The sequence below is a fragment of the Drosophila arizonae genome, chromosome 5, assembly GCF_054131065.1.
Source record: "Drosophila arizonae isolate 15081-1271.41 chromosome 5, UAZ_ARI_1.0, whole genome shotgun sequence".
NCBI classification, from domain to species: Eukaryota; Metazoa; Arthropoda; class Insecta; order Diptera; family Drosophilidae; genus Drosophila; species Drosophila arizonae.
In genome coordinates, this window is record NC_142925.1 from 9,701,933 (window position 1) to 9,726,321 (window position 24,389).

General features: G+C 38.9%; 6 protein-coding genes across 10 annotated transcripts in view; 4 read left to right on the plus strand and 2 right to left on the minus strand.

Moving 5' to 3' along the window:
- Window positions 1-24,389, minus strand: part of Hs3st-A (Heparan sulfate 3-O sulfotransferase-A) — a 68,131-nt gene that overhangs the window by 5,104 nt on the left and 38,638 nt on the right. For 3 of the 4 annotated variants that reach the window (XM_089471101.1, XM_089471099.1, XM_089471102.1), the window contains exons 2-5: window positions 21,291-21,351; window positions 6,238-7,103; window positions 1,807-2,176; window positions 1,492-1,707 (exon numbers count right to left, since the gene is read on the minus strand). In XM_089471101.1, the coding sequence (XP_089327227.1) occupies window positions 1,492-1,707; window positions 1,807-2,176; window positions 6,238-6,620 (969 nt within the window). In that variant the 5' untranslated portion in view covers window positions 6,621-7,103; window positions 21,291-21,351. Of the gene's footprint in view, window positions 1-1,491; window positions 1,708-1,806; window positions 2,177-6,237; window positions 7,104-21,290; window positions 21,352-23,946; window positions 24,037-24,389 lie in introns of those variants that run through there. The other variant, XM_089471100.1, reaches the window with a different exon arrangement.
- Window positions 7,194-8,226, plus strand: LOC108615720 (very long chain fatty acid elongase F). Its single transcript, XM_018010426.2, has 3 exons — window positions 7,194-7,329; window positions 7,391-7,581; window positions 7,642-8,226. Exons 1-3 carry the CDS (start codon window positions 7,278-7,280, stop codon window positions 8,200-8,202), a joined length of 804 nt encoding a protein of 267 aa, XP_017865915.1. The 5' UTR covers window positions 7,194-7,277; the 3' UTR covers window positions 8,203-8,226.
- On the plus strand, window positions 9,298-10,421 carry LOC108615724 (very long chain fatty acid elongase F-like). The gene is made up of 3 exons (XM_089471103.1): window positions 9,298-9,433; window positions 9,495-9,685; window positions 9,744-10,421. The coding sequence occupies exons 1-3, from the start codon at window positions 9,397-9,399 to the stop codon at window positions 10,305-10,307; spliced, it is 792 nt and encodes a 263-aa protein (XP_089327229.1). The 5' UTR covers window positions 9,298-9,396; the 3' UTR covers window positions 10,308-10,421.
- On the plus strand, window positions 12,733-13,834 carry LOC108614900 (very long chain fatty acid elongase F-like). Its single transcript, XM_018009118.2, has 3 exons — window positions 12,733-12,884; window positions 12,943-13,136; window positions 13,199-13,834. The coding sequence occupies exons 1-3, from the start codon at window positions 12,842-12,844 to the stop codon at window positions 13,760-13,762; spliced, it is 801 nt and encodes a 266-aa protein (XP_017864607.1). The 5' UTR covers window positions 12,733-12,841; the 3' UTR covers window positions 13,763-13,834.
- LOC108615721 (very long chain fatty acid elongase F-like) lies at window positions 14,205-15,323 on the plus strand. The gene is made up of 3 exons (XM_018010427.2): window positions 14,205-14,365; window positions 14,429-14,613; window positions 14,682-15,323. The coding sequence occupies exons 1-3, from the start codon at window positions 14,335-14,337 to the stop codon at window positions 15,246-15,248; spliced, it is 783 nt and encodes a 260-aa protein (XP_017865916.1). The 5' UTR covers window positions 14,205-14,334; the 3' UTR covers window positions 15,249-15,323.
- Window positions 22,120-22,659, minus strand: LOC108615723 (putative salivary secreted peptide). Of its 2 annotated transcripts, none has more exons than XM_089471106.1 (2): window positions 22,421-22,659; window positions 22,120-22,351 (listed from the first exon to the last, which is right to left on the minus strand). In XM_089471106.1, the coding sequence occupies exons 1-2, from the start codon at window positions 22,613-22,615 to the stop codon at window positions 22,178-22,180; spliced, it is 369 nt and encodes a 122-aa protein (XP_089327232.1). In that variant the 5' UTR covers window positions 22,616-22,659; the 3' UTR covers window positions 22,120-22,177. The 2 variants fall into 2 exon arrangements, with proteins under 2 accessions (XP_089327232.1, XP_017865918.1); XM_018010429.2 differs by having other exon boundaries at window positions 22,120-22,348; window positions 22,421-22,658.

Genomic DNA, 24,389 nt, shown 5'->3' on the forward strand with positions numbered 1-24,389 from the left:
GAAGATTTAACAAATGGAACGGAATGGAATGGAACATAGAATGAGCTTATACACAAGAACAGTTGCAAACTGCCAACTGTAAACTGCAAGCCAGCTGCAAATTGAAAGCATAAACTGAATGAATTATTGCATTGCCATGACACCAGCCAAATCCCAGTTTCCCAGCAACGGCACCCACCCAACGCCAACCACCCACCCGTCGGTTGCCCCCGCTCTCCCAGCTGAAGGCTTCAATTTCACTGACACATGGAACATCCGGCTCGACCAGCAAATTGCATCAGCATCAACATCAACTGCAACGGCGGCAGCAGCGGCAGCAAAAACAGCAGGAGCAGCAGGAACAGCAGGAACAGCAGGAGCAGCAACAGAGGCACTCTGCGGGCAACAGGCAGCAACAGGAATAAAAAATGCTGTTCCAAGAAGAAAGGTAAAGACTGGTTTGCGTGAAACTATGCGGCAAACAGTTATCCTGGACAGAAAATAAAGTTCTTATGAATTTTTAATGCTCTTTACTTATTGAACACAGTCTGTATTACATAAATAGATTTTGATATTGAGATAGGATATAGGATATAGGAGGTAGGAGATAGGAGAGAGGAGATATGAGATAGGAGATAGGAGATAGGAAATTGGAGATAGGACATAGAATATCGAAAATGGGAAATATAAGATGGCCCATGTTATATAGGGGATAGGAGATGGAAGAGAGTTAGCAGATAAAAGGAAATAAAATATAGACAACTGTAGATAAAAGATATAGTTTACTACATTTACGACCACTAATATACTCTCTATAAACTTACTATATACCCTATTAGAATATAATCAACTCTTGTCCTATTAAACTCTCGTGTGGAATAATTAAATATTCACACCATAAAATTGTTTGATTGTTGGCTGAAAATTAAAAGCTTAAAAGGTTAACTAACTCTTGACACCCATTTGGCAGCTGTGCAGGGTATTGGAAACAATATTAAAACAGACTGCAGTTCGAAAACCACCTGAACCAGTTAGTGGGCGTATGGCCATCGTGGGCGGGGCACGATGTGTGTTAGATGACGCCGTTTGGCAAATGAATTTGCAAACATTTCCGCTGCCAAAATTGGTTGGATATGGACACGGACACGGACATGGACACGAGAGTGGAATACGGAAATTGGCAAAGAGACAAGCTGCAGAGAAAGTGTGTGAGAGAGAGAGAAAGAGAGAGAGAGAGGGTAGCAGAGAGGGCAGCTGAACATTGACTGCGTTTCGCTTTAATTTGATAAATGTCGATGCAATCTGTGGCTCCCAGAGACTAAATATATACATACATATATACCTATATATATGTATATATCTATATCTATATCTATCTAGGTATAGATGCTTTGCATGTCCTCTAGTCAGTGGCGTGGCCAGTTAATTAATAATTAGGGTCGGTCATGTGCAGCGGACGGGCCTAATTGCCAATTACGACATCAAAGCGAGTGCAAAAATGTTTCCACTCACCTCCGGTGAGACAAAGTAGCTGGGACTCTTCTCGATGGTGATTTGGCCTCGAAACGAGTGGGGCATCTTCTTGCGATACCATTCCAGGCCCCTCAGATAGTTCTCATCGCGGTCGAAGAAGTGCACCTCGCCGCCCGCCTTCTGGATGCGCGGATGCAGATAGAGCATCTCGAGCAGGGCCCGAGTGCCGCACTTGCGTACGCCAATTATCAGGGCCTGTAATTGAAGTGCAAAATGCAAATTGCAGCAATTATCGGTGTTCGGGTAATTCGACAGACACTCAGTTGCAGACGCAGACGGGGCGCCTGGACATACCTGGGGCAGACGTCGACTGGTCTTGGGGAAGTGTACGCGGCTGGAGGGAAACACCATGGGATGACTCAGCTGATTCGAGCTGGCCACGGGCTTCACAAACACGGGCAAATGATTGGCATTCGATGCGGTATAGGCGGCGGCCGATGCCGATGCGGCCAGCGAGAGACGGTGCCGTTCGTGCACCGCCTGTGCTGCCTGTATGTTGTAGACGGCGCTGTCGTACAGCACGTGAAACGTGAGAAACAATGAGATCAGCATGACCGTTAGAAAGACAACGGCCAGCTTTGGACGGGAGACGCCAACGACCAGAATGCAGTCCGAATGCGAGGCATCGGCGCCAACGGGTCGCATCGCTGACTTGGGCAACCAGCTGGAAAAAGGAGTAGAGATTAAGAAAATTAGAAAGAAACGGAATAGATATATTAAAATGTAACTCTAAAGAGATAGCAAAAGAGATTGAGTAAATATATTTAGTAAGTAAGACCTAGTAGCTATGAGCTATAGTTCTCCGAATAGGGATATACTAAATACATATTGCTTGAAATGTAAGGGAACTTATCTAAATTATAAATATTTGGTATCTAAAAACATTTCTGATCTAGCTTAAATGCACTTCAGATTAGACTTGATAAGAAAAATGTTAAATCGTAGTTTATAGAAACGTAGGAAATAAAATATAGGGAATAGGGACGGAAAGGTAATTGTTACAGATGGATAAATGGGCGAACAAACAGACAGCTGTAGAAAAGGGGAAAGGGACGAACAGACGGAGAGTCGGACGGTCGAAGGAATGAACGAACAGACAGAGGGATGAACGGACGGAGAGATGAACGGATGGAAGGGCGAACGGAGGGACGATTGGACGGAAAAACAAATCAACAAATCTATATCTCACAACTCTTTCTGCCTTTTGCCCCCACTGCTTACATTTCCATTTTCAATTAGTTCAGGGAATAAAAAACTAACGCCCAATATAAAAGGCAAAAGTTTGGAAATACGATGACCATGATTCTATTGTTCAAACCGAAAAAAGTTGAGCACTGAGCTGAACTTTTGTTTGTTCACCTGAAAAATCTATAATATTGATTGACTTACTGAGATTCCCTTGGTTTTAGCAGCGAAATTCATGTGCTCGCTTATCCCAACAACAATTGCATTAATATTTAATAAAAAGGATTTTCATCATCATGTGTGTAGGGGCAAAACAACTGAGAGTTATATATAGGCTCGATTTACTCGAAAGAGATTTCATCTATATAATATTGGGATTTAAATAATTCACAATTCAGCGAAATGGAGTACTCAAATCATTAAATTAAGAGCAACTCTTCCTCGAAAGTTGTTTTACTTGTTTAGCATTGACAATCGAATGTCAAAGGGTTCGTTTAGGTTGATTTTCCGTTAGGTTTATTTATTTTTAGTTAATCGTTATTCGCGGTATTCGTAGCCTGCCTCGAGCTATCCATTTAAATGCCCCTTCCCCCCAGCGATTTGCAATGACTAAACACGAATTGTGGCGTCGATATGCAATTACAATTGAATATATATATCTGTGCTAATGGATCGCTGTGCCACCAGAAACTAACTGTAAAAGTATAGCCTCGCGGCACAATTAATCTAATGGACGACGCTCGCTTTCAATGGCAGACGCCTTGTCGCTAAGCTAATTAGATTCCCGCCTCAACAGCCGCTGAGTAATTAAAGTGCCGGCCCAAACGACACACTTACTCCTCCTACCTCCTGCCTCCTGTCCCTCTGCCCGTCAAAAGGTTCAACTCCGAGTGCCGATGACTCACTAAGTGCTAACCGAAAAACTGCTTACAGAAATTAGCAAGAGGTGACATCGCCCAGGTGTCTCAACTAGCTGCCAACTACCATCGGCCTGTAAGAAACTTCACACCAAATGCCGTTGCTGCTGTTGCTGCTGCTGCTGTTTCTGCTCCTGCTCCTCCTCCTGCTACTACTGCTGTATCAAAAGGCTCGCTTGTCAGCGCTTAGGCGAATTCCATTATAAACGTTTCCGCTTAGACCACAGTAAAAACCCGACTCGCATTATGACTCCGCTGCCATACGTCGCGTATACGTAACGTGCGCTATGCTCGTCTAATGGATGACTTCATTTGCAGCTGCAGCAGCGGCGGCAGCAGCAGCAGCAGCAGCAGACGGCGCCGCTGGCAGTCAGTCGACGGCTGGCTAAGTGCATTTATATATAGCCAGCCTTAAAGGTGGTTTTGATGTTGGGAGTTTGGCTGGGCTGGCTGAGGGGGAAGCATGGCAACAGGCAGTTGGCAGTTGGCAGCTGGTAGCTGGTAGCTGCTGTTCCATCCTGTTGGCCGAGTTTTGCCTGCGACACCTCGTTAAAAGTAACGACACAGCGTGTGCGGTGCTGTGGTGTGGTGTGGTGGGGTGCGGTGCAGCCCACAAGGCGTCACTTCACACATTTTCAAACTTCTGTCTGCTTCAAGTCCCCGCCCTCTCTCTCTCTCTCTCACTCTCTCTCTCTCTCTCTCTCTCTCTCTCTCTCACTCTCTCTCTCTCTCTCTCTCTCTCTCTCTCTCTCTCTCTCTCTCTCTCTCTCTCTCTCTCTCTCTCTCTCTCACTCTCACTCTCTTCTTTTCCCTCAGCCTTCACACAGACGTCGCGACGCCTCGCGGCTGTGGCATGCTTTAAGTTTCCTCTACACACACACACGGACTTCGCCTGGCCTCGTTTTCTGGTAGGCGTGGCTGGACTACCCACTTGAGTTGGCATCTGCATAAACGCAACGTTTCCCTTTGACTCTGCTGTTATTGTTGTTGCTCCGGTAGCTTCTGTTATTATAGCTACAGCTGCTACAGCTTGTTGTGGTTGCTGCTGCTGCTGCTGCTGCCGCTGCTCCTGCCGCTGCTCCTGCTGCTGCTGCTGCTGCTACTGTCACGCATTCGAGTTGACAGCCCAGTTGCAACTCCATTTCGTCCTTTGTCCTTTGCCGGGCGCCCGGCGCCCGCAGGCAGCTTTAACAACTTAAATCCCAGCCAAGTTGACTTTGTTTTAAACGAGCTCAAACATTGCCAGCAATTCGCTGGAAAGCGGCTTAAAGACTTAGCCAAAGACCTCACGACACGGCACTCAACAATTGCAGCTAGTGCAATTAATATTGCCAACTTTGAACATTTATCCATTCGATTCTACACGCAGATATGATTTGTGATGGCGCCTTAATTAAAACTGAATAAAAAATAATAAATAAAGTTTGCAACTTTCGGGGCAACAATGGCGTGTGAACTAAGAACAATTCAACAAGCTTTAAGCTGCCTCCGAGCTGTGTGTGAAATGTTGCTTAAAAAGGTTCTGCTTTAATATATTGTAACCTTTCATGTGAATGAAATATTAAGGACTTTAATACCTCTTATGGTATAAGAGATGAGTGAGTCTTCAAGCTGAAAGTTTTCGGAACTACAGAAGAAGAAGAAGGAAAATACGAGACTCTCTTACTATAAACTTTAGATTTTTTTTTTAAAATGATATACAAGTGCTTAGGCCTACTTTAACTATATCTACATCCTTCTATTTCATACTCCTATCGCCTCTAATCAATTAAACTCTGCCATCAGCTTCCAAAGTCTTTCATTTTCTACCATTAGCCCCATTTGATTATATGAAGTCAATGCATTTAGGAATGATGCCATCTACTTTGGTATCTTAGATTGGCAACATGCATGCGCATGCAATTTCAAAATATAATTGGCCCACAATCAAATGTTTATCAAAAAAGCACAGTGCATATAGCATAGCAGAGCTGTTGAAATTGACTTCGAAAATTGTTGTCCAGCCATTAACATGAATGCAATTTTCATTCGAGTCGTTCAAATGTAAATTTTATGAAAGCATGAGACGTGCTTACATTGACTTTTTCCCTACATTTGACGTTGCTATTTCTAACAGGCGCTGCAGAGTTGCAGTTCATGACTAATAGCTGCCCTGTAATTTTAATGAAGATTTAGTATATTAAGAGAAATATATATATAGCAATAAAATTTGATAAAAATATTTTTCAAATTCTTTAGTAAATAAAAAAAAAAATTGTTTTTAATGTAAAGTATTTTGTTTTTTTTTATAAAGAAATTGTTATATAACTATTTTAGGATATATACAGCATAAAACACATATTATGTACCCATCAGTTTTAAGCACATCATTTTACCTAAACTCCATCCAAATATTCTATAGCTTAGCTGCTCGAACTACCCCCTAGCTCAGATTTTTTACAGGGCATAAGTTATCTAACAAGTCTCATGGTCGAGGGAGCGCCTGAATCAGCATTAGCCCAAGGGGAATATCCAGCTCTAATCTAGGTGAGATGCCCCACTCAGACCCTTAATGATAGCCCAGCCAACAGCTCAGAGCTCAGAGCGCAGAGCTCCGAGCTCCGAGCTCAGTGCGAATACTCACAGGATGTCCAGCGGCAATTTGACAGAACAATCGCGCAGTGTCGCCGCTGCTGATGCGGATGCGGATGCGGATGCCTGATGCTGATGCTGTTGATGTTGATGTTGATGATGCTGCTGTTGTCTCTGGTGGTATTGCTGGGCATGATGATGTTGCTGCAGCTGGTGTTGCTGCTGCTGCTGCTGCTGGTGTTGATTATGGCCATGATGTTGATGCTGCAACAGCTGCTGGTACTCGTGCGCCTGCTGATCCGCATCCGAATGATGCTGATGATGATGCTGCAATGGTTGCTGCTCGCTGTTGATGTTGCTGTTGCTGTTGCTGTTGCTGCTGCTGCTGCTGCTGCTACTGCTGCCAGTTGCTGCACGTCTCTTGGCGGCAGTCATCAGGCTGACGTTCAATGGAGCCAAAATTATTACCGCTGGCTGTTCGGAGGCGGCGACTAATTGGCCAGCTGCTGGCCGCACGTACGCGGCAGGAAGGCGCCCCAAACGTCTGTTCGCTGCTTTTGGGGTCGTTGCCTGGCTGCCAACGTTGCTGAGCCTCACCACTTGGCCTACCGCACCAGCAGCGGCTGATTTATGGCCACTGCCGCGTGGGCGTGGACGTGGGCTTACTTATATTCTGTCTCCTTTTTTATTTGGTGGAGCTCGCTTTTGTGCGCTTAATTAAATTCTCAGCCACTGCAGTTGCCGTTGCAATTTCTGTGGCAGCTCTCTTCGTTTCGCTTAAATTTTACTGAATTCGCTGATGAGAGCGCTGCATGCCTATGCATGCCTGCCATTTGAATATGGACTGATCATTAACATTGTTGCGTGTGTTGGCCCAGCAGCTGCCGTTGCTCTTGCCGTCCATTGCAGCCACGTCACCTGTAAAGAAAAGAGGGTCAGGGAAAATTAAACATTTTCAAATACCAATGCAGTCTATAATGAATGTATTTATGCAGTGACGAGTCTAAACTAATTATCATAAACACAATACCGATACTTAATAAAAAAAAAACCTGGCGAACTTTACTATTTAGTCGCGTTTACCGCTCGGATATGCACGCATCGAATTCAAGTCTCTTCAACATGTTCGAGTTGTGGCGAGCAGGCAAGGACTGCGGCAGACTTGCCACTCGGATATATACTTATCATATACTACCTCTATATAGATCCCTGGACAGCTGAGGTGTATTTGCTCAATTCGCCGTGGCCTGTGACTTGCCTCTGCACGGCATATTTATTATTTGTCTACAAAATCGGTCCAGAATTCATGAAGCATCGCAAGCCTTACAACTTGAGGAACATAATACTCATCTATAACATCTGTCAAATGATCTACAATGGATCGATCTTTCTTTTGGTAAGTATCGAAATCTCATCGATTTCCTGCAAATTCTACAATTTTTACATTTCCTTACAGGCTTTTTATTACCTATTAATCGATGGAACATACGATTTAAGTTGCATGCACACCCTTAGTCTAGACCATCCGAAGAAGTCGATAGAACGGTACATTACCTATATTTTCTTCATGAACAAGATATTCGATCTACTGGATACGATATTCTTTGTGCTGCGCAAGAGCTACAAACAGATCACGTTTCTGCATGTGTATCATCATGCCATGATGGTATATTTCATGTACTGGGTAGTAAGACTCTACGGCGCCGGTGGCCAATACTCAGTAATGGGAGTATGCAACACAGCTGTGCACTTTCTCATGTACTTTTACTACTTTAATGCGGGCCTGCGACCTAAAATGAAGATGAACTTGTGGTGGAAGAAGTACATAACTATCGCCCAAATTGTACAGTTTATGATATATTTAGTGCAAAGTATTGTAGTTCTCGTCTTTAACCCCAGCTGCCAGTTCCCCTTGTTTATGCAATGGCAGCAGATATTTCACTCATCCTCGATGATTTTCATGTTCGGCAATTTCTATTATCACGCGTATATTAAACCAAAGCAAAAAACTGAATAAACCTTTAGAAATAATGACGCAAAATCTCTTGCTTGTTTCTATTTTTATTCAATAGATAGTTTATGTGTGTGTGTGTGTTTGTTTGTTTTTTTTTTTTTTTTTTATTCCCATCTATTTAGCAATTGGACATACATTGCAAGCCTATCGACAATTATCATAAATAAATTAACCTGATTCTAATTCAATAGCTAGACTCTACGCAAAAGAACAAAAGTTCAGGCCTCAGCCTTGAAACGTATAGCATATAATTTATTTTCCGTATACCTTATATTGTTTTTGTAATTTTTTCTTGAGTAAAACTTGTTTGTTTTTTATGTGGGCTGCAAAAGTCGAAATCAAACTTGAATCACTCACATAATTATTTTAGTATTTCTTATTTTTGCATCCTAATATAATTTGTGGAACTTATATATTTTGTAATAATTTAGTTGGCCAATTACGACATTAAGTACTAATAATGTCAATGTCTTCCGGTCATTAGCCGGTTAGATCTTCTTCTTCTGCCCAACTCTGAATTTCCATAATTTTATTAGGTATTCTTCTACATGAAACTCTTTTCAAGTGTTACTTTTATCGTTATCCCTCTCGCGTCTCCTTCACTCACCACTCTCTCTCTCTCTTTACCACTCTCTCTCTTTACCACTCTCTCTCTTTACCACTCTCCCTCTCTCTCTTTCTCTTCCTCTCTATCTCTCTCTGTCTCTGTTCCTTCCTTTACTTTTAGCTATTATTTCTCATGTCTGTAGCAAACTTTTATTTGTCTAAAATATATATTATTTAAGCACCAAATAAACAGAAATTACGTTTACGGAACAAGCCCATTACTTATATATATACACATATATTTATATGCAAAGTACATTTTAGTGTGTTGATATTCAAAGTACACCCAATTTTCGGGTCTGACATACTCGTTAATGAAGTAGAGAGAGCGTTTTGGCTACATGCAAATCGAAATTTATAATTGTAGTACTCATCGGCAGTGTGGACGAGTATTTAGCAATCGCTTATACCCGAAAAAACTCTATGCTGTTTTTTCCTTGTTACAACCGAAATTCAAATAATTCAGAATGAATAAAAACAGTTTTTTTTTTACCGAATTTTTCTACTTTTGGCGACATTCAAATGTGATTAGTCTTGAATTGGGTTCTGATCCAATCGGAGCTACGTTGAAGAGAAAAAATTGGGATCACGATGAAGTTCCTTGATAAGTTTGAGTTACCCCGGGCAGGTAACAAATATTTCTAGTGTAATTCATATGGCACGGATCCTTTATAGTAATACCACTGCAGATCCTGGAACAAAGGAATTCCCAATATTGGACTCGCTATGGCCATCGACTCTCATTTGCTTGGGATATTTACTATTCACACTTAAGCTTGGACCTATTTATATGCGGAACCGCCAGCCGTATAACGTGAAAGCCTTCATGCTCGTCTATAATATCGTTCAAGTGATCTACAATGGAATAATGTTCTCTTACGTATGTATCTCGGACATCCCGGTTTAGTTGACAACAATTCTACAGAGTTTCCTTAAAGGGGGTGTACCGAGTTATCATTAATCCGGCGTACGACAATAAATGCATGGAATCCTTCCCACTTGACCATCCACTGAAGTCTACCGAACGCTGGGCTACATACATCTTCTTCTTGAATAAGTTGCTCGACCTGATGGATACCGTGTTCTTTGTATTACGAAAAAGTTATAAGCAAATAACTACACTACATCTATACCACCATGTCATTATGGTCTATGGTACGTATTGGGTTATCAGAATGTACGGCACCGGCGGCCAATACGCAATGATGGGATTCTTTAACTCCTTCGTGCATACCGTCATGTACTCCTACTACTTTATTTCGGCTCTTTATCCCGAGCTCAAGGGCAGTCTCTGGTGGAAGAAGTATATCACTCTACTCCAATTGGCACAGTTTATTTTGCTATTCTTCCAACCTATTCATGTGCTCATCTTTAATCCGACGTGCGGATTTCCAATGGGACTGCATCTTATGCAGCTGGCGGCGGCAACATCCTTCATAATCATGTTTAGCAATTTTTATTATCATGCTTACATTAAGCCCAAGAAATTGAAAACGCAGTAAAAAAAAAAACTTAGCTTTGTTAATATATACAGTACCGAGCAAAAATGAGTGAATGTTACAGAACTTTGACTTTCATCACGCATAAAAATTAAACCATACCAGGAAATCAACAAATTTTTTTGTGTGTTTGTTTATTAGTGTATTCTTAACAAATACAAAAAAGTTGCAAGGCTAAATTAGCAAAATTCAAAAAATTAGAAATTAAAAACCGAAAAAATCCACATAAACTCAATTTTGCACGTTTAAAAAAAAACTACTAAAAACTAAAAAAACTAAACATTTTTAATATTTAGTCCAAAACCCTTATTAGCAATAATTTTGTTGACTATTTTTGGCATGCTCTCAGCCAAACTTTGAATCATTTCTTTCGGAAATTGGCTCCACTCCGCTTCTACGCGCTCCCATAAGCTGTCAATGTTCGTTGGGGCTGCATCATACTGTCCCAGCCGTCTTTTCACTATTGAACACAGATTTTCAATAGGATTGAAGTCGGGATAAGATTTATATATAGACTCTATATGTATGGAGCGAAAATTAGCTTAAAATTCTGTTTTCCTATCCATTCCTAAATAATCTTTACAGTATGTTTTGGATCGCCATCTTGTTGAAAACCCTTTCTCTGTGGGGACACGCACATTTATCAGTGAATTTGGGAAGATGGGTTTGAAGAATATTCATATAATCCTTCCTCTATGTAGAGGATCAACGTTCTACCAAGAGAAGCATCCCCAAATCATAATGCTGCCGCAGCCATGTTTGACGATTTCCTTTACATGATGTCGTTGAATGCGTTCCCCAGGTCTGCACCAGCAATATTGCTTTCCATATGATTGGAAACGGTTAAATTTTAATTCATCTGACCAAACAGCTCGTTTCCAATCATAAATGCTCCAGTTTTTGTGATCCCTTGCAAATTTCAAACGCGCCTTCACATTTTTTTCGGACAATGCAGGTTTGATTTTTAACGAATGATACATATCCGAAGCCACGAATTTCTCTTCTAGCAGTCCATTTGCTAACATTTTTATTAATTACTAGAGAAACACCCTTTGGTGCTAGCAGCTTGTTTTTCTTAATTTTCGACATCATTAGGCGAGCATCAGAGCCCGAGAACAGTTTTTTGCAACCTTTGACTTGAGTTTTCGGAGTCAAATTTCGGCTGATTCAAAGCTTTTCGGCAATAATAAGCGAAGGAAATCCCTTCCCGGTCAGGCACACACCACTATTTTCAATGTCGCCTGAAATTTTCCACATTTTAAAATTATATTTCACCAATTATTTTAAATTTGTTGCGAAAAGAAAATGTGCTTCAAATCGCTTTACAAATAAGAATATTAAAAGGACTAAGATAACGGTAAATCTACATGCTCAATCTACGACTAAGAAGAATACCCAAGGAGCTAAGTTATGGGGAAATCTGGATGATTTCGGCTGAGAAGAGAAGTAGAAAAGCCAAAGTATTGGCAATTATGAAACGTGCAAAATTGAGTTTATGTGGATTTTTTTGGTTTTTTATTTTTCATTAATTGAGTTTAGCTGATTTAGCGTTGCAACTTTTTCTATTTGTTAAGAACAAACTAATAAACAAGTATAAAAAACAAAATCTTAATTTGCTTGTATGGTTTAATTTTTATGCGTGATGAAAGTCAAAGTTGTAAAACATTCACTCATTTTTGCTCGGTACTGTAAGTACAAACTGGATTACTATACGAAACATACGAAATTGTTAAGGCAGAAAATCGCATAGATTTCATTAAGATAAACATATGTACAAAATCTTTTTATCGATCCATATTTAAGCTGTACGTCTATATGCTAAACAATTTCTAATAGAACTGTACGAAATAATAAAACTGAACGGCGCAATTACTTAAGTTTGTTTTATTATATAAAAATATAGAACTTAAATCAATGTTGATTCTGCGTAAATTGTCTGTGTTTATATTAAAATAAAGGTTGAATTGAGAATTATTTTTGATATGAAGACATGTATCTTCTTCTCTATGTATATTTATATATATCTTAGCGTACAACATTTCCTCATTTATTAGTACTTATATCCTTATGCATTAGCAATTCAAACGTGTGCGCAGCAGGTTAATTAATACATGAACTGAATCAATTTCTATTTGAATATCAATGATGCCCTGTAGCATTGAGCATTTCAATTACATAACGAAAAACGTAGCACACAACGTGGCGAAAGACATGTACCAAATCATTATTATTATATAATCAATAATATTTTATATATATATATATATATATATATAGTTTGGGATTTGGAAGTTAGCTGAATGGATATCGTATCTTCATTCTAATCTATACTCATACTCTACTATGGAATAGAGTGCTCAACTGTCGACATGTTCTCACCATCTATCGCTGCTCATTTTGAATTCATTTCTTTTTTTTGGCATTTAAGTAGCTGTTGCTTAGTGGCGATTTCTATTTGATAGCCGCAGTGGAGGCTATCAAGTCACCGAGTTTGCCGTAAGGAAAGAACAGAGCCTTGGAAAACAGTGCAGTGCAAAATGGGCGTCGATATAATCGAACTTTTCAGTAGACCTGCAAAGGGTACAATGTCCAATTTGGGTATTTGTGCGGAATTTAAAGAGTTTTTGTTTTTGGATAGATCCTGTTATGGCTAGCTCTTTTCCAATGATGAACTCGGGATGGACTGTGACAGTTATTCTGGTCGTCTATTTAGCATTTGTGCTAAAACTGGGTAGAATCTTTATGCAGAACCGCAATCCATACAATATCAAGAACGTAATGCTGGTCTATAACGTGCTGCAGGTGATCTACAATGTCATACTGTTTCTTTATGTACGTATATGTTAGGTTTCTCCTTAAAAGTGATTAGCTATTCATATAATTGTCTCTTGCAGGGACTCGATATGATACTCATCAATCCAGTATACAATATACGGTGTATAGAAGTGCTGCCCCTGGATCACCCCTTCAAGCCAACTGAGCGGACTTTGGCATATTTGTACTTCTTGAACAAAGTAATCGATCTGTTGGACACAGTGTTCTTTGTGCTGCGCAAGAGCTACAAACAGATCACGTTTCTGCATGTGTATCATCATGTGCTGATGGTTTCCAGCACGTACTGGATATTACGTATATATGGTGGCTCTGGCCAGTTCCATGTGATGGGCACATTGAATACCTTTGTGCATTCCGTTATGTATTCCTATTACTTCATTTCCGCCTTGAGTCCGGGCCTCAAGAGCAGTCTTTGGTGGAAGAGATACATTACCGAAATTCAGCTAATCCAATTTGTGATAATACTTGCTCAATCATTGATCGTGCTCATATTCAATCCGAGCTGCCAGTTTCCCATCTTTTTGCAGTATGTGCAACTCACTCAGGCAACGGTCATGATCATTTTGTTTGGCAAATTTTACATCAATTCATACATCAAGCCAAAATCGAAAAAATCTCAATAGAATTTTTAGCTTATTTTTGTTCTAAATTATAAATTGGAGTAAAAAAAAAATATTTTTTACAGTAAAAAAAAACTTGTTTTTTTATTTATTATTTCGCCTTTTTGCAACTTATGGGAATGAGCTATATATGTATAATCTTAAGAGACAATTATCAGCAGTGTGCGTCTAACTTTCTATGATTTGTACTTTATATAACCTTGAGTTCGAACTTGATATCAACTATTTAGCCATATATACTACAGGTATATTACAAGTAGGTTTTATTAAGTGCTCAATTAAGTGAATATCTAATTACGATTACAGCTTTGATCGTATCTTATAAATATCAATGAACACTAATCGCGTAGAGCTTTTGTTCCAATTGCTGTATTTGTCTGTAGCTTTTTCAAGAGCTTTTAATTATTCGTATTCTGTTCCAATTCTGTTTCGTTTTTAACTAGTTCTATTCTGTACAATGCTGAGAGCTGGAAAGCAACTTAAAAACTATTTAATTAGATATGTAATGCATTTGACATTCGCATTCATTCGCAAATCGTATTGCGAGCTTAATAGACGAAAGGTGGCTTTTAACCATGCTCAATATTTTCAATATTCCGTCACCTGGTAATGTAAATAATTGATATATAAAAGTGAATGATAATCTATAGAATAGATTTGTTTACACAGATCCCAATCCGTTGCCACTAACGAATTCACCATGGCCGATCTTTCTGATCGTCACAAGTTATCTGATATTTGTTCTCAAAGTTGGTAAGATCTATATGCGAAATCGAGAGCCGTACGACTTGACGAATGTGTTGCGTGTTTACAATCTTGGCCAGGTGGCATACAATACGATCGTATTTAGTACTGTCAGTAAATATTGAATAATTTCCAATCGGACTTGTTTAATACAATTATTTCTTTATTATCATTTCAGACATTCTACTTTCTGATCATTGAGGGCATTTGTGATCTGCACTGCATGGAAACATTTCCCTTCGGGCATCGGCACAAAAACGTGGAGCGCTATATACACTATGCCTACTACATCAACAAGATCACCGATCTGCTCGACACGATATTCTTTGTGCTGCGCAAGAGCTACAAGCAGATCTCATTTCTGCACGTCTATCACCACCTCATAATGGTCATTGGCTGCTATTTGGTTATGCGATTCTATGGCACGGGCGGTCACTTCAATTGTCTCGGCCTGTTCAACACGTTCGTGCATGTCTTTATGTATTTCTACTACTTCCTCTCAGCGTATTATCCGGGCGTCAAAGCGAACATCTGGTGGAAGAAATATATAACGATAGCACAGCTCATACAGTTCATGATGATCTTCTTATATTCCGCCTACGTGCTGATCTATGCCGAGAACTGTAGCTTCCCCAAAGGTTTAATAGTTCTGCTCGGCTTTCAGTCGTTGCTCATGATGTATATGTTTGGCAAATTCTATATCAAGACGTATACAAAGGACAAGAAGAGCTCCAAACAAATGTAAGCATAATAGACAACATTTGGTATTTTGTTTTAATTTATTGTTTTCGAAATGGAATAAAGTTGAATGGAAATGAAATCAACATTGCGTTTGTGTATTTTGTCTCTTGGTTACCTAATGACCAAAGGGCCTTTCTGTGATCTAGATTCTAAATAGACAATAATTTGCAATTCATGTGTGCACCACACGCCGCCCCACAATGGGGCAATCGAAAGGGGCAGCTAAGGGCGACTGATTCGCAATTTATAAGACGCCGCCGCGTTACAAATGGCTGAGAAAAGTAGCAGAAAATGCCGTAGAAATGGCAGCAACAGCTTGAAAAATAGAAATTGCTAGCCGGAAAAACAGCTGTAGGCAATCAAACAACCACACACATACACGCGCACATGATACATGGACACACACACATAGACACACACCTTCATAGAGAGAAAGAGCACATTGTTAGCTACACTTGATAAGCATGATTCAAGTCGAGTGGGAAATCCAAAAAACACTCACAGAACAGAGTAACGATGTGCAGTGAATGTCGGCATGCATACATGCACACACATGGACTCACACACACACACACACATAGGTAGCTGACAGTTTCCGCTTGATTTTCAAAATGCTAAAAGAAGAGAGCATTAGCTGAAAGTGCTTGACTGCAAAATACCCTTTCTAAAGCTTACAAGGCGAAGAGACTTGACTGTGATTTACTTGATTTCAGATATACCAACAGGAAGTAAAGTGCTTGATTGTTGTATACCCTGTTAATTTGTTATAGGCAAATAAATAAAAAACTTGGAAAAACTATAGAAATTTGTGAAGATGAGTTTGCCAGTTGAATAATAGTTAATATAAATTAATTTTTATTTATTTATTTATTCTTTTAAATAAATTTTTTTTTATTTATTAATTTTATTTATTTTATACTATTTAATTTTTAGTTTTTTTATTACATCTATATATAATTATTTTATTTTTCAATTTTGTAATTAAGTATTTATTTACTTTTGTTATTTAATTTTTAGTATTCTTATATTCATTTATTATTTTTACTATTATTTTTTCTTGCTTTTTTTCATTTAATTATTTATTTATTATTAAAAATTAATTTTTTGTTTTACCCAGATTTTTCTTTTATTCATTTTTGCAGCACTATTAAATTCTCTAGAACATTGTCGTAGTCAAAGGTAACTGTTGCTGAATTTTTCAAACACATAAATAAAGCACCATATTTCTTTGTGTGCCTACAGGAATAATTGCCAATATACACATTATTTATATAGCAAAGACCTAGAAAACATACCATAAATTCCCCTCAAGATTTCAACAGCTGTCAGCTTGCAAAGAAAATCAATCGACCCCATCACTCAGCTCACTCAACAGGGTATAAATTGCAACTGATAAGACAGCCGGCGGCGTTATAGCTGCAGCTCTAGCCAAACTGTGCTGTGTGGCAAGCGAATCGCAGCCACGACAAGCAACGGCAAGCTGCAGTTGTTGCCCCAGGCAAGTCGAACATTTTTGAAGTGGGTTTGTGTGTTTTTTAGTTGTTATTTTTATTCTATTTGTGCTTATTTTTTTCACTGCTAACAACAGCTGCAACAATTGTGGCAAATATGGCAAATGGCAATTGAAAAACAAAAGTCTCTCGGGACAGCAACTGAAATCCTTTTCCATGTACTTTCACACTTTATGCGCTTAACAAAGACGCGATGACAAGATGAAAAAGAAACTGCCAAAAAGAGGAGAGGGGGATCACACACACACATACACAGGGGTAACCGCAACGAGGTCAGGAGCATGCACAAGGGTAAAAAAAATGGACAGGCTTGTTAAATAGCGGGAAGGGAGACAAATGGGGGGTTTTTCTAAGAAGCACAAAATTGGCTGTAAAATGAACAAGGCACTGAGAGAGGGCTACGAGCAAAAGAGAAAGACTAGATTTTCACTAAGTCTTATCTTGTGTCTTTCTGTATGTGTGTCTGTGTGGGTGTGTGTGTCTGTGTGCACATTTGAGACAAAGTCAAATGGAAATCTGCATAAAGCCCTTCAGGCTGCATTGATACGAGCAGCGGGCGAGGCATTCGATTACACACACACACACACACACACACACATAGACACACACAGGAACGAAAGATCTGAACGAGCGCCGGGGCAAAGCCATAGAAAAGTTTCCTTTCAATTGCACAAGCAAAACGCGTGCATCCCAAGCAAATGCACACACAAAAAAAAAAAAAAGAAATATATATATACATCTAAATTTATATACATATATATATATATATATATATATATATATATATATATATATATATATATATATATACGGATTTGAATGCGCTTTTCAGCTCCTTAAACTTAATAGGATTTTGCTTAACAAAAATAAACTTCAACAAGAGCAAAATATTTGCACGAAAAAAATACAGCAAAGACGGTGCGAGAGAGAGAGAGAATGCGCATAATTGAAATTAATATGCAGCCACATAAATTCCATTTAGAGCTCAACTGCAAGCTGGCTCAATTAGGATTTTTGCAAGCATATATGCTGACACACACACACACACAACACACACTCACACACACATATGCATATTTGTGTGACCCGTTAGCTTTGGTTGCGAACGACTTGCAACGATGCTTGCCAACTTGTGCCATAATTTACACTCTATCGAACGATAACAAACAACCTGCATAATGTATGGCGCTTTATAAACTCCCAACAGCGAATCCAGCAGCGGAGGCGTGGTCAATGGGAGAGTGAGAAAAGGAGGGAGAGCAGGAGAGTGAGCAAGTGGATATCGCTAGATATAAAGGGACGTTTGGCTATTGAAGCACAATGTTGTTATTGAACGATGGGGTCACAAAGTGGCACAAACAGCGCTTGAAGATGTGAGGCAGCGCGTGTGTGCGTGTGTGTGTAGCGCAGAAACTATAAAATACTTGCACACACGCGCTGCTGCATTATCCTTGAATGCCAGCCAAAAGTGCATGAAAAACGCTGTCACTAACAGCTATACAGGTGTGCGTATGTGTGTGAGTGTGTGTGTGTGTGTGTGTTGCAAGGGCACTGCGAGGACAGATCTTGATTGTTGTGTGCATTAATGAAAAGTGAAACAGAATAAATTGGGAAATTGAGATTGAAGTCAAGCTGTTGCTGTAGTTCGAATGTTTATATAATACATAGGTCATATAAAAATACGTATACAATTTTTATATCTATCTTTAAACAGAAGTTGGGTTGACGAATATGAACCAAAATGTTAATAGAATAGTTAATATATCAAAAATATTTATAAAAATTTGAAAAATCTTTTTTGTATATAAATAGAGAAGAATATGAGAGTAGAAGAATATGAAAAATCATCAGAAAAGTTAACTACTAGTTACTAGTATATAATATCAAAAGCTAACCAATACTAAGAGATGAACCTAGTATCTTTTGTAAAACGTCATTAAATCAAAAGCAGAATTGATTTGAGCTGTATGAGAACCTTACCAATAAACAAAAAATTATTTTTTGTTATAAGCCGATAACAACTATATGAGCAACCCTCGTGGGTGTTGCAAAATAACTTTAAGCTTGCGCAGCTATTGCAAACTTTGATAGACTTTATCTTCGCTTTAGACTACTCTCAAATTGAGTTCTCCAATTACTCTCAACAAATAGCGCAACTTTGAGTGCAACCCTCGCTAGGGAACGTTAACGCTGTCCACCTTTAGGACTTGCTCGTTGCCGGTTATGTGCTCCATGTGTTTTGCAGTTAATTTGCACTTTCACGCTTCATTGTCTCTTGGCCTTGTACGGCAGTTGCGACCGTGTTAGACCAAGAGCATTAGTAAGAGGTATTAGTAATAGTCAGTAAGGGCATTTAATGACCCCTTGGCTCAAGCTCAGGCATTTCGGTTTTTCATGCTGATGGCGACGGCCCCAAACATTTTAAATGGCACGGCATTTGCATTTAAATGCTCATTGAGGCACTAAATGTGGAACGTTTGCGTAATGCGTATTAAGTATACGCAGCGTATGCATGTGCAATCGTGTTTCGTGCTGGCATAATAAAATTTTAATTCGCAACGATTGATGGGCTGCACACGCATCAATGGCGCTGATCCTAAATCCAAAATGACAACAACAACAAACAGCAAAAGTCGCCAAGAGGCCAAAGACGAAAGTCTGAGAGCGAGACGGAGAGCGTTAGAGACAGAGACACACAGAGAGAGAGAGAGAGAGAGAGAGAATAAGAGTAGAGGCAGCACATTAAATTTTATATGCCATCCGGCGCTTATTTGCATACACACACACACGCTTATTGGTTGTGTGTGTGTAAGGCTGTAACATTGATTGGATTTGTTTGAGCTTTGCAACAGCAACAGCAGAAAAAGGGCGACACGTTGAGGCGGGGGCGTGCCTCATGGGTTAAGTTTAAGTGCCTGGCATTTGGCAAATGCCATTGAAGCTCTCATGCAGCCTGTAGCTTACACACACTCACACACATACACTCATAGACACTCACATTGTGTGTAATATTTTCTCATTTGCTCGACCAAAATTGCGGCTGCATCGTTTAATTTAATGCCCCTTAATTACGCTCCTATCTATATATATTCATCTCTCACACTAGAGCATGTCTTTTGCTTAATGAAATGGAATTGAGCATTGAGCAGCTGCCTCCTACCTCCTGCCTCCAGCCACTCCCACTCTAACTTCTGCTTGCTACAACTAAAGCTAAAGTTAAAGCTAAAGCAAATGGCAAAAGTCGTACAGCTTAATTATTTCGAATTGTAAATAAGTGCAGCATCTGCGCTTAATTGACAGCATACATTTGTAACTGTGAATTAGTTTAATAGACAAGCATCGACTACTTCTCTCGCAGCAGGCTTAAGTACTTAGAGTCTCAAACTTTATATCGATTCGAATCGATTACAAAATAATCAATTTTTATTCAGGAGTAAAACTGGTAAATTAATTTAACATCATTTAAAGTTTCTTATCTCATCTAATGAGAGCAAATTTCTCTGACTTAATTAAAAGTCAAAGACAATATTTGTTTGGCTTATGTTAATATTTGAAAATCGCATAGAAAGGCTGAAATTGAAGGGAGACCTTGAAGTAAATGATTGATGAAGAAAGAGAAAATAAATATAAAATTAAAAAGAGTTAGAGAAGAAACAAAACAAAAGAGAATGGCAGAAAGAAAGAGTAGATCTCTTGAAACAAAATATTAGTCACATAAATAGAATTTGTAGAAAATTAAAATTCAGTAATCGAGAGAGCAGATAAAAAAGAATAGCTAAAGAATTTGCGCAACAGAGCAAGATAAAATATAAAAATAAAAATAAATCCCATATTTCTGGAACAATTCACATTCAACTTGTATAAACAAATGCCCGAAAATATTTTGTTTTCCCCACAAAAGGCAGTTGACGTCATAGACTCAATGAAACAAAAGGTAAATGAGTTAAACTAAATTAAATTCAAGTTGATGATAAAGAAGCTCATTTAACGGCTCTTAACCATAAATTCAATTCAATTATTCAGTTATTACTGTATAAAAAAAGAGTAATACCAAGGAAAATATAATAATACACAATGCGCAAAACAATTAAACGATGTGTATCATGGTCAACATCCCTTGGCCCTCAGACGGTAAGAGGAAGAGAAACATTAACGAATCAACAGTTTTCTGCTTTTCTGCCTCTTTTCAGTTTGCCTTGTTTATGCTATAAACATGTGACTAAATAATGTTCTTGGTCGACTATTTGTGTAAATGTAAATATTGCATGCGAGTAAATAAACAAATAGACAACAAGTAAAATGGGTGAAAGCCAATGGAGAGCGACCACATGATACCCTATATGCGAATAGTGATACAATGCAAATTATGGGGCATTGAATGGAGATCTGCTTTAATGAGGGAAGAGCTAACTTTAGATGTTTAGTAGATATACATATATTAAATGAATATGAACGAGTAGAACATATGTATGTATATAATATAATGATTATAATACTTAAAAGTTCTTCAAGCATATTATATAGTAAATACTTACGATTTCTGACCATTCCCTAGGCCAAAGCGATCGAATGTAGGGACATGGGCCGTGGGCATCCCTGGAAAGAGACAGAAATTAGATAAGAATTTTTAAATAGATGGCGTTGCTTTTCATGGTGTGGATCAGTTTTTATCATAGAGCGCTATAGTTCAGTCATCTGTGTGCAGGATTGATCGATGCTCTCAGTCATTTGATGCTTCGAGCAGCTCTGAGTAACACTCACTGAAAGAGAGGGGCAAAGAGAGGATGAGAGAGAGAACGGCAGCGTGTGTGCGAAAGAGAGAAAACGATAAAGTGTGTAAGAGAGAACGAGAGAGTGAGCAGTTCAGCATGAAGTACTATAAGTCATACAACGAAGTTGCGCATAGATCGCTGTATTGCATTCAATATTTATATAAATATATACTACGCTCATTATACAGAGAAGGGTATCCTATGTCCTATCATGCTGTTATTTTGAAAAAAATTAAGTAGCTCTATATAAAATGGTAGATCCCATAAAGTGATGCTTGATCAGAACGAAGAGCTGAGTCTTTATAGCCAAGACAGTCTCTCTGTTTGTCTATCCGTCATAGAATAACAGCTCTTTGTAGGATGTACGATATCTCCTAGTCAGGCACAACCGATCGCTCTTAAATACACACATACATGAATATACAAAGAGACAAAAGTAAATTACAAAATTGCAATAACACACAGATAAGCAGAGTACAGTAAACGCCTTATCAAATGAGCCCCAAATTTACAGGGCATACCCTTCCGCATTATGCTTATCAATACAAACTCACACACATATGCATACACACTCAGAAAGACAACAGTAAACTGTAATTAATTAGTGTTATTTTGAGTACGGCCATAATGAAAGACAATAATATGTTTAATTAAATGCCATAAATATCGACAATAAAGCTGAATTCCTTGTTGCGCTGACTTTTAAAGTAGATCTTGGCAAAATTGGTATTCGGTCCGCCCGCCTCTAGTCGCGCATAGCCGCCGTTGCCATTCTTGATCTGATCGGTGACCACGATTTGTGTGATGAGACGCTGCACGCCCTGCTGACAAATCGAATCAGAAAATTGTAATTAAATTAAATCAAATTTTATATCAGCCTCAGTTGAACGCACCGTTTGCTTGAATGTGTAGGTGCGTGTGACAACGCGTAGGAATTTCGATTTCTCCGATATGATAACTCGCTCCAGATGCATATCCCTAAACGAACGACTGCCCCACGTAACGCTGTGACTCTCATTTTTGCCCGCGGCACGGCCGACGGCGACCAGCGAGAACGAGACCAACAATGCTAAGTAAACGACTTTCATGGCGTTAAGGCACAATTAATTATCACACTTAGCAACGAATTTGATCGCATTTATATACACCCCACACAAACAATGGCCCCAAAAAAAAAAAAAAAAAGAGAAGAGAAATAACCAACTCTGTTTGCATTGTAAGCAAGCTTCAGTTGTTGTCAGATTCTCATTAATGGCCACAGCTGGCGTGCCAATCCGCTAAACAAAAACCCCCAGAACGCACCTGCGAGCAGATACAAATACAAATACATATAAAGATAGAGAGAGAGAGAGAGTGAGAGAGAGAGAGTGAGAGAGAGAGAGTGTGAGAGAGAGTGTGAGTAAGGGACGGAGCAAGTTACATATAAAAGCTACAACTGTCACTGTGCATATGCAATTTGAGGAAAAGTTTAAGAACAACGTTTTATTATACACAGACAACAATGCACGCTGGCTGCAAAGTCAATGAGAATGTCAGGGACAGGCTAGCTAAATTTATCTATCAAGCAGCAGCAGCAGAGGAAAATAAGTAAAAACCGAAACCAAAGAAGAACAAAAAGCGAAAAAAAAAAGAATAAAACGAAACGAAACGAGAATCCCTCACAGCACATTAAACATGCAAATTTCGAAATGGATTACACATGAATACCTAAAATGTTTAGCTGGGGTCCAGGGGCCAACTCCGGGATCACAGCAAACAGAACGAGTGAGTTAGACAGGGAGAGAGAGGGAGTGAGTGAGAGAGGTGGAGTGGGAGACGTTTTTGCTTACAGCTGTGGGCGTGTTGCTTTAAACTTGCTTTAAGCAAAATATTTATTTAATTTTTGTTAACTACCCCTCGCGCACATACACACACACACACACACACTCGCACACTCACACACCCATACCCACACACACACACACATTGCAGAGATCCAATTTACTCAAGTACAAAGACCCTGTCGCGTATATTGTTGAAATTTTATTGTGCAAACATGAGAGTGTACAAAATTTATGTGAGTGTGTGGGTGAATGAGTGTGTGCGTGGGTGTGTGTGGTTCAGCTTTATGGTTGCCACGTTGGTTTTGTTTCTCATTTACGTGTGTGTTCGTGTGTGTGGGTGTGTGCATAAACAAACTCTAAGCTGGCGAAGCGTTGTTAAGTTGTGGCAATAGATATACATACAGACAGATATATGTATATAAATATATTTATGCATGCTTTTGTGCACCGCAAAAATAAAAATGATTTTTGGCAAACAAATCAACTAGACAACAGCGATATCATAACAAATCACAAGCACAAAATCATTAAATTAAGCCACGAAAACACAGCCCAAATACTCTTTAGAATTTACTTTACAGCTATGCCTGGTATACCTGGTACTCGCGAGAGAGAGAGAGAGAGAGAGAGAGAGAGAGAGAGTGAGGCGCTTTGGCACAATTTATATGAATGTAAATAATACTTAATCAACAGCTGCAAGAGCTGAATACGCCGATAATGTTTGGCCATTGCCAGAGCTGATTGGGAATTCTAAGAACATTTTTGCAGCTGATGGAATTTTTTTTAAAGAAAACTTGAACAAACTGTTAAATTGTTGCCTTATAAACATATTCTAGATTACAAATTACTCAATTTAAAATTCAAAAATAATTTAATAAAATGAAAGCACATAATAGACAGCTGAAACAAACACAATTACAGCTACAATAAATTGTGAATGGAATAAAATAAACAAATAGAAAATTCATTTAGCTAGATTTACATTTAATTAAATTAAATATAAACATGCTATGAAATGAAAATAAAATGAAAAAATAAA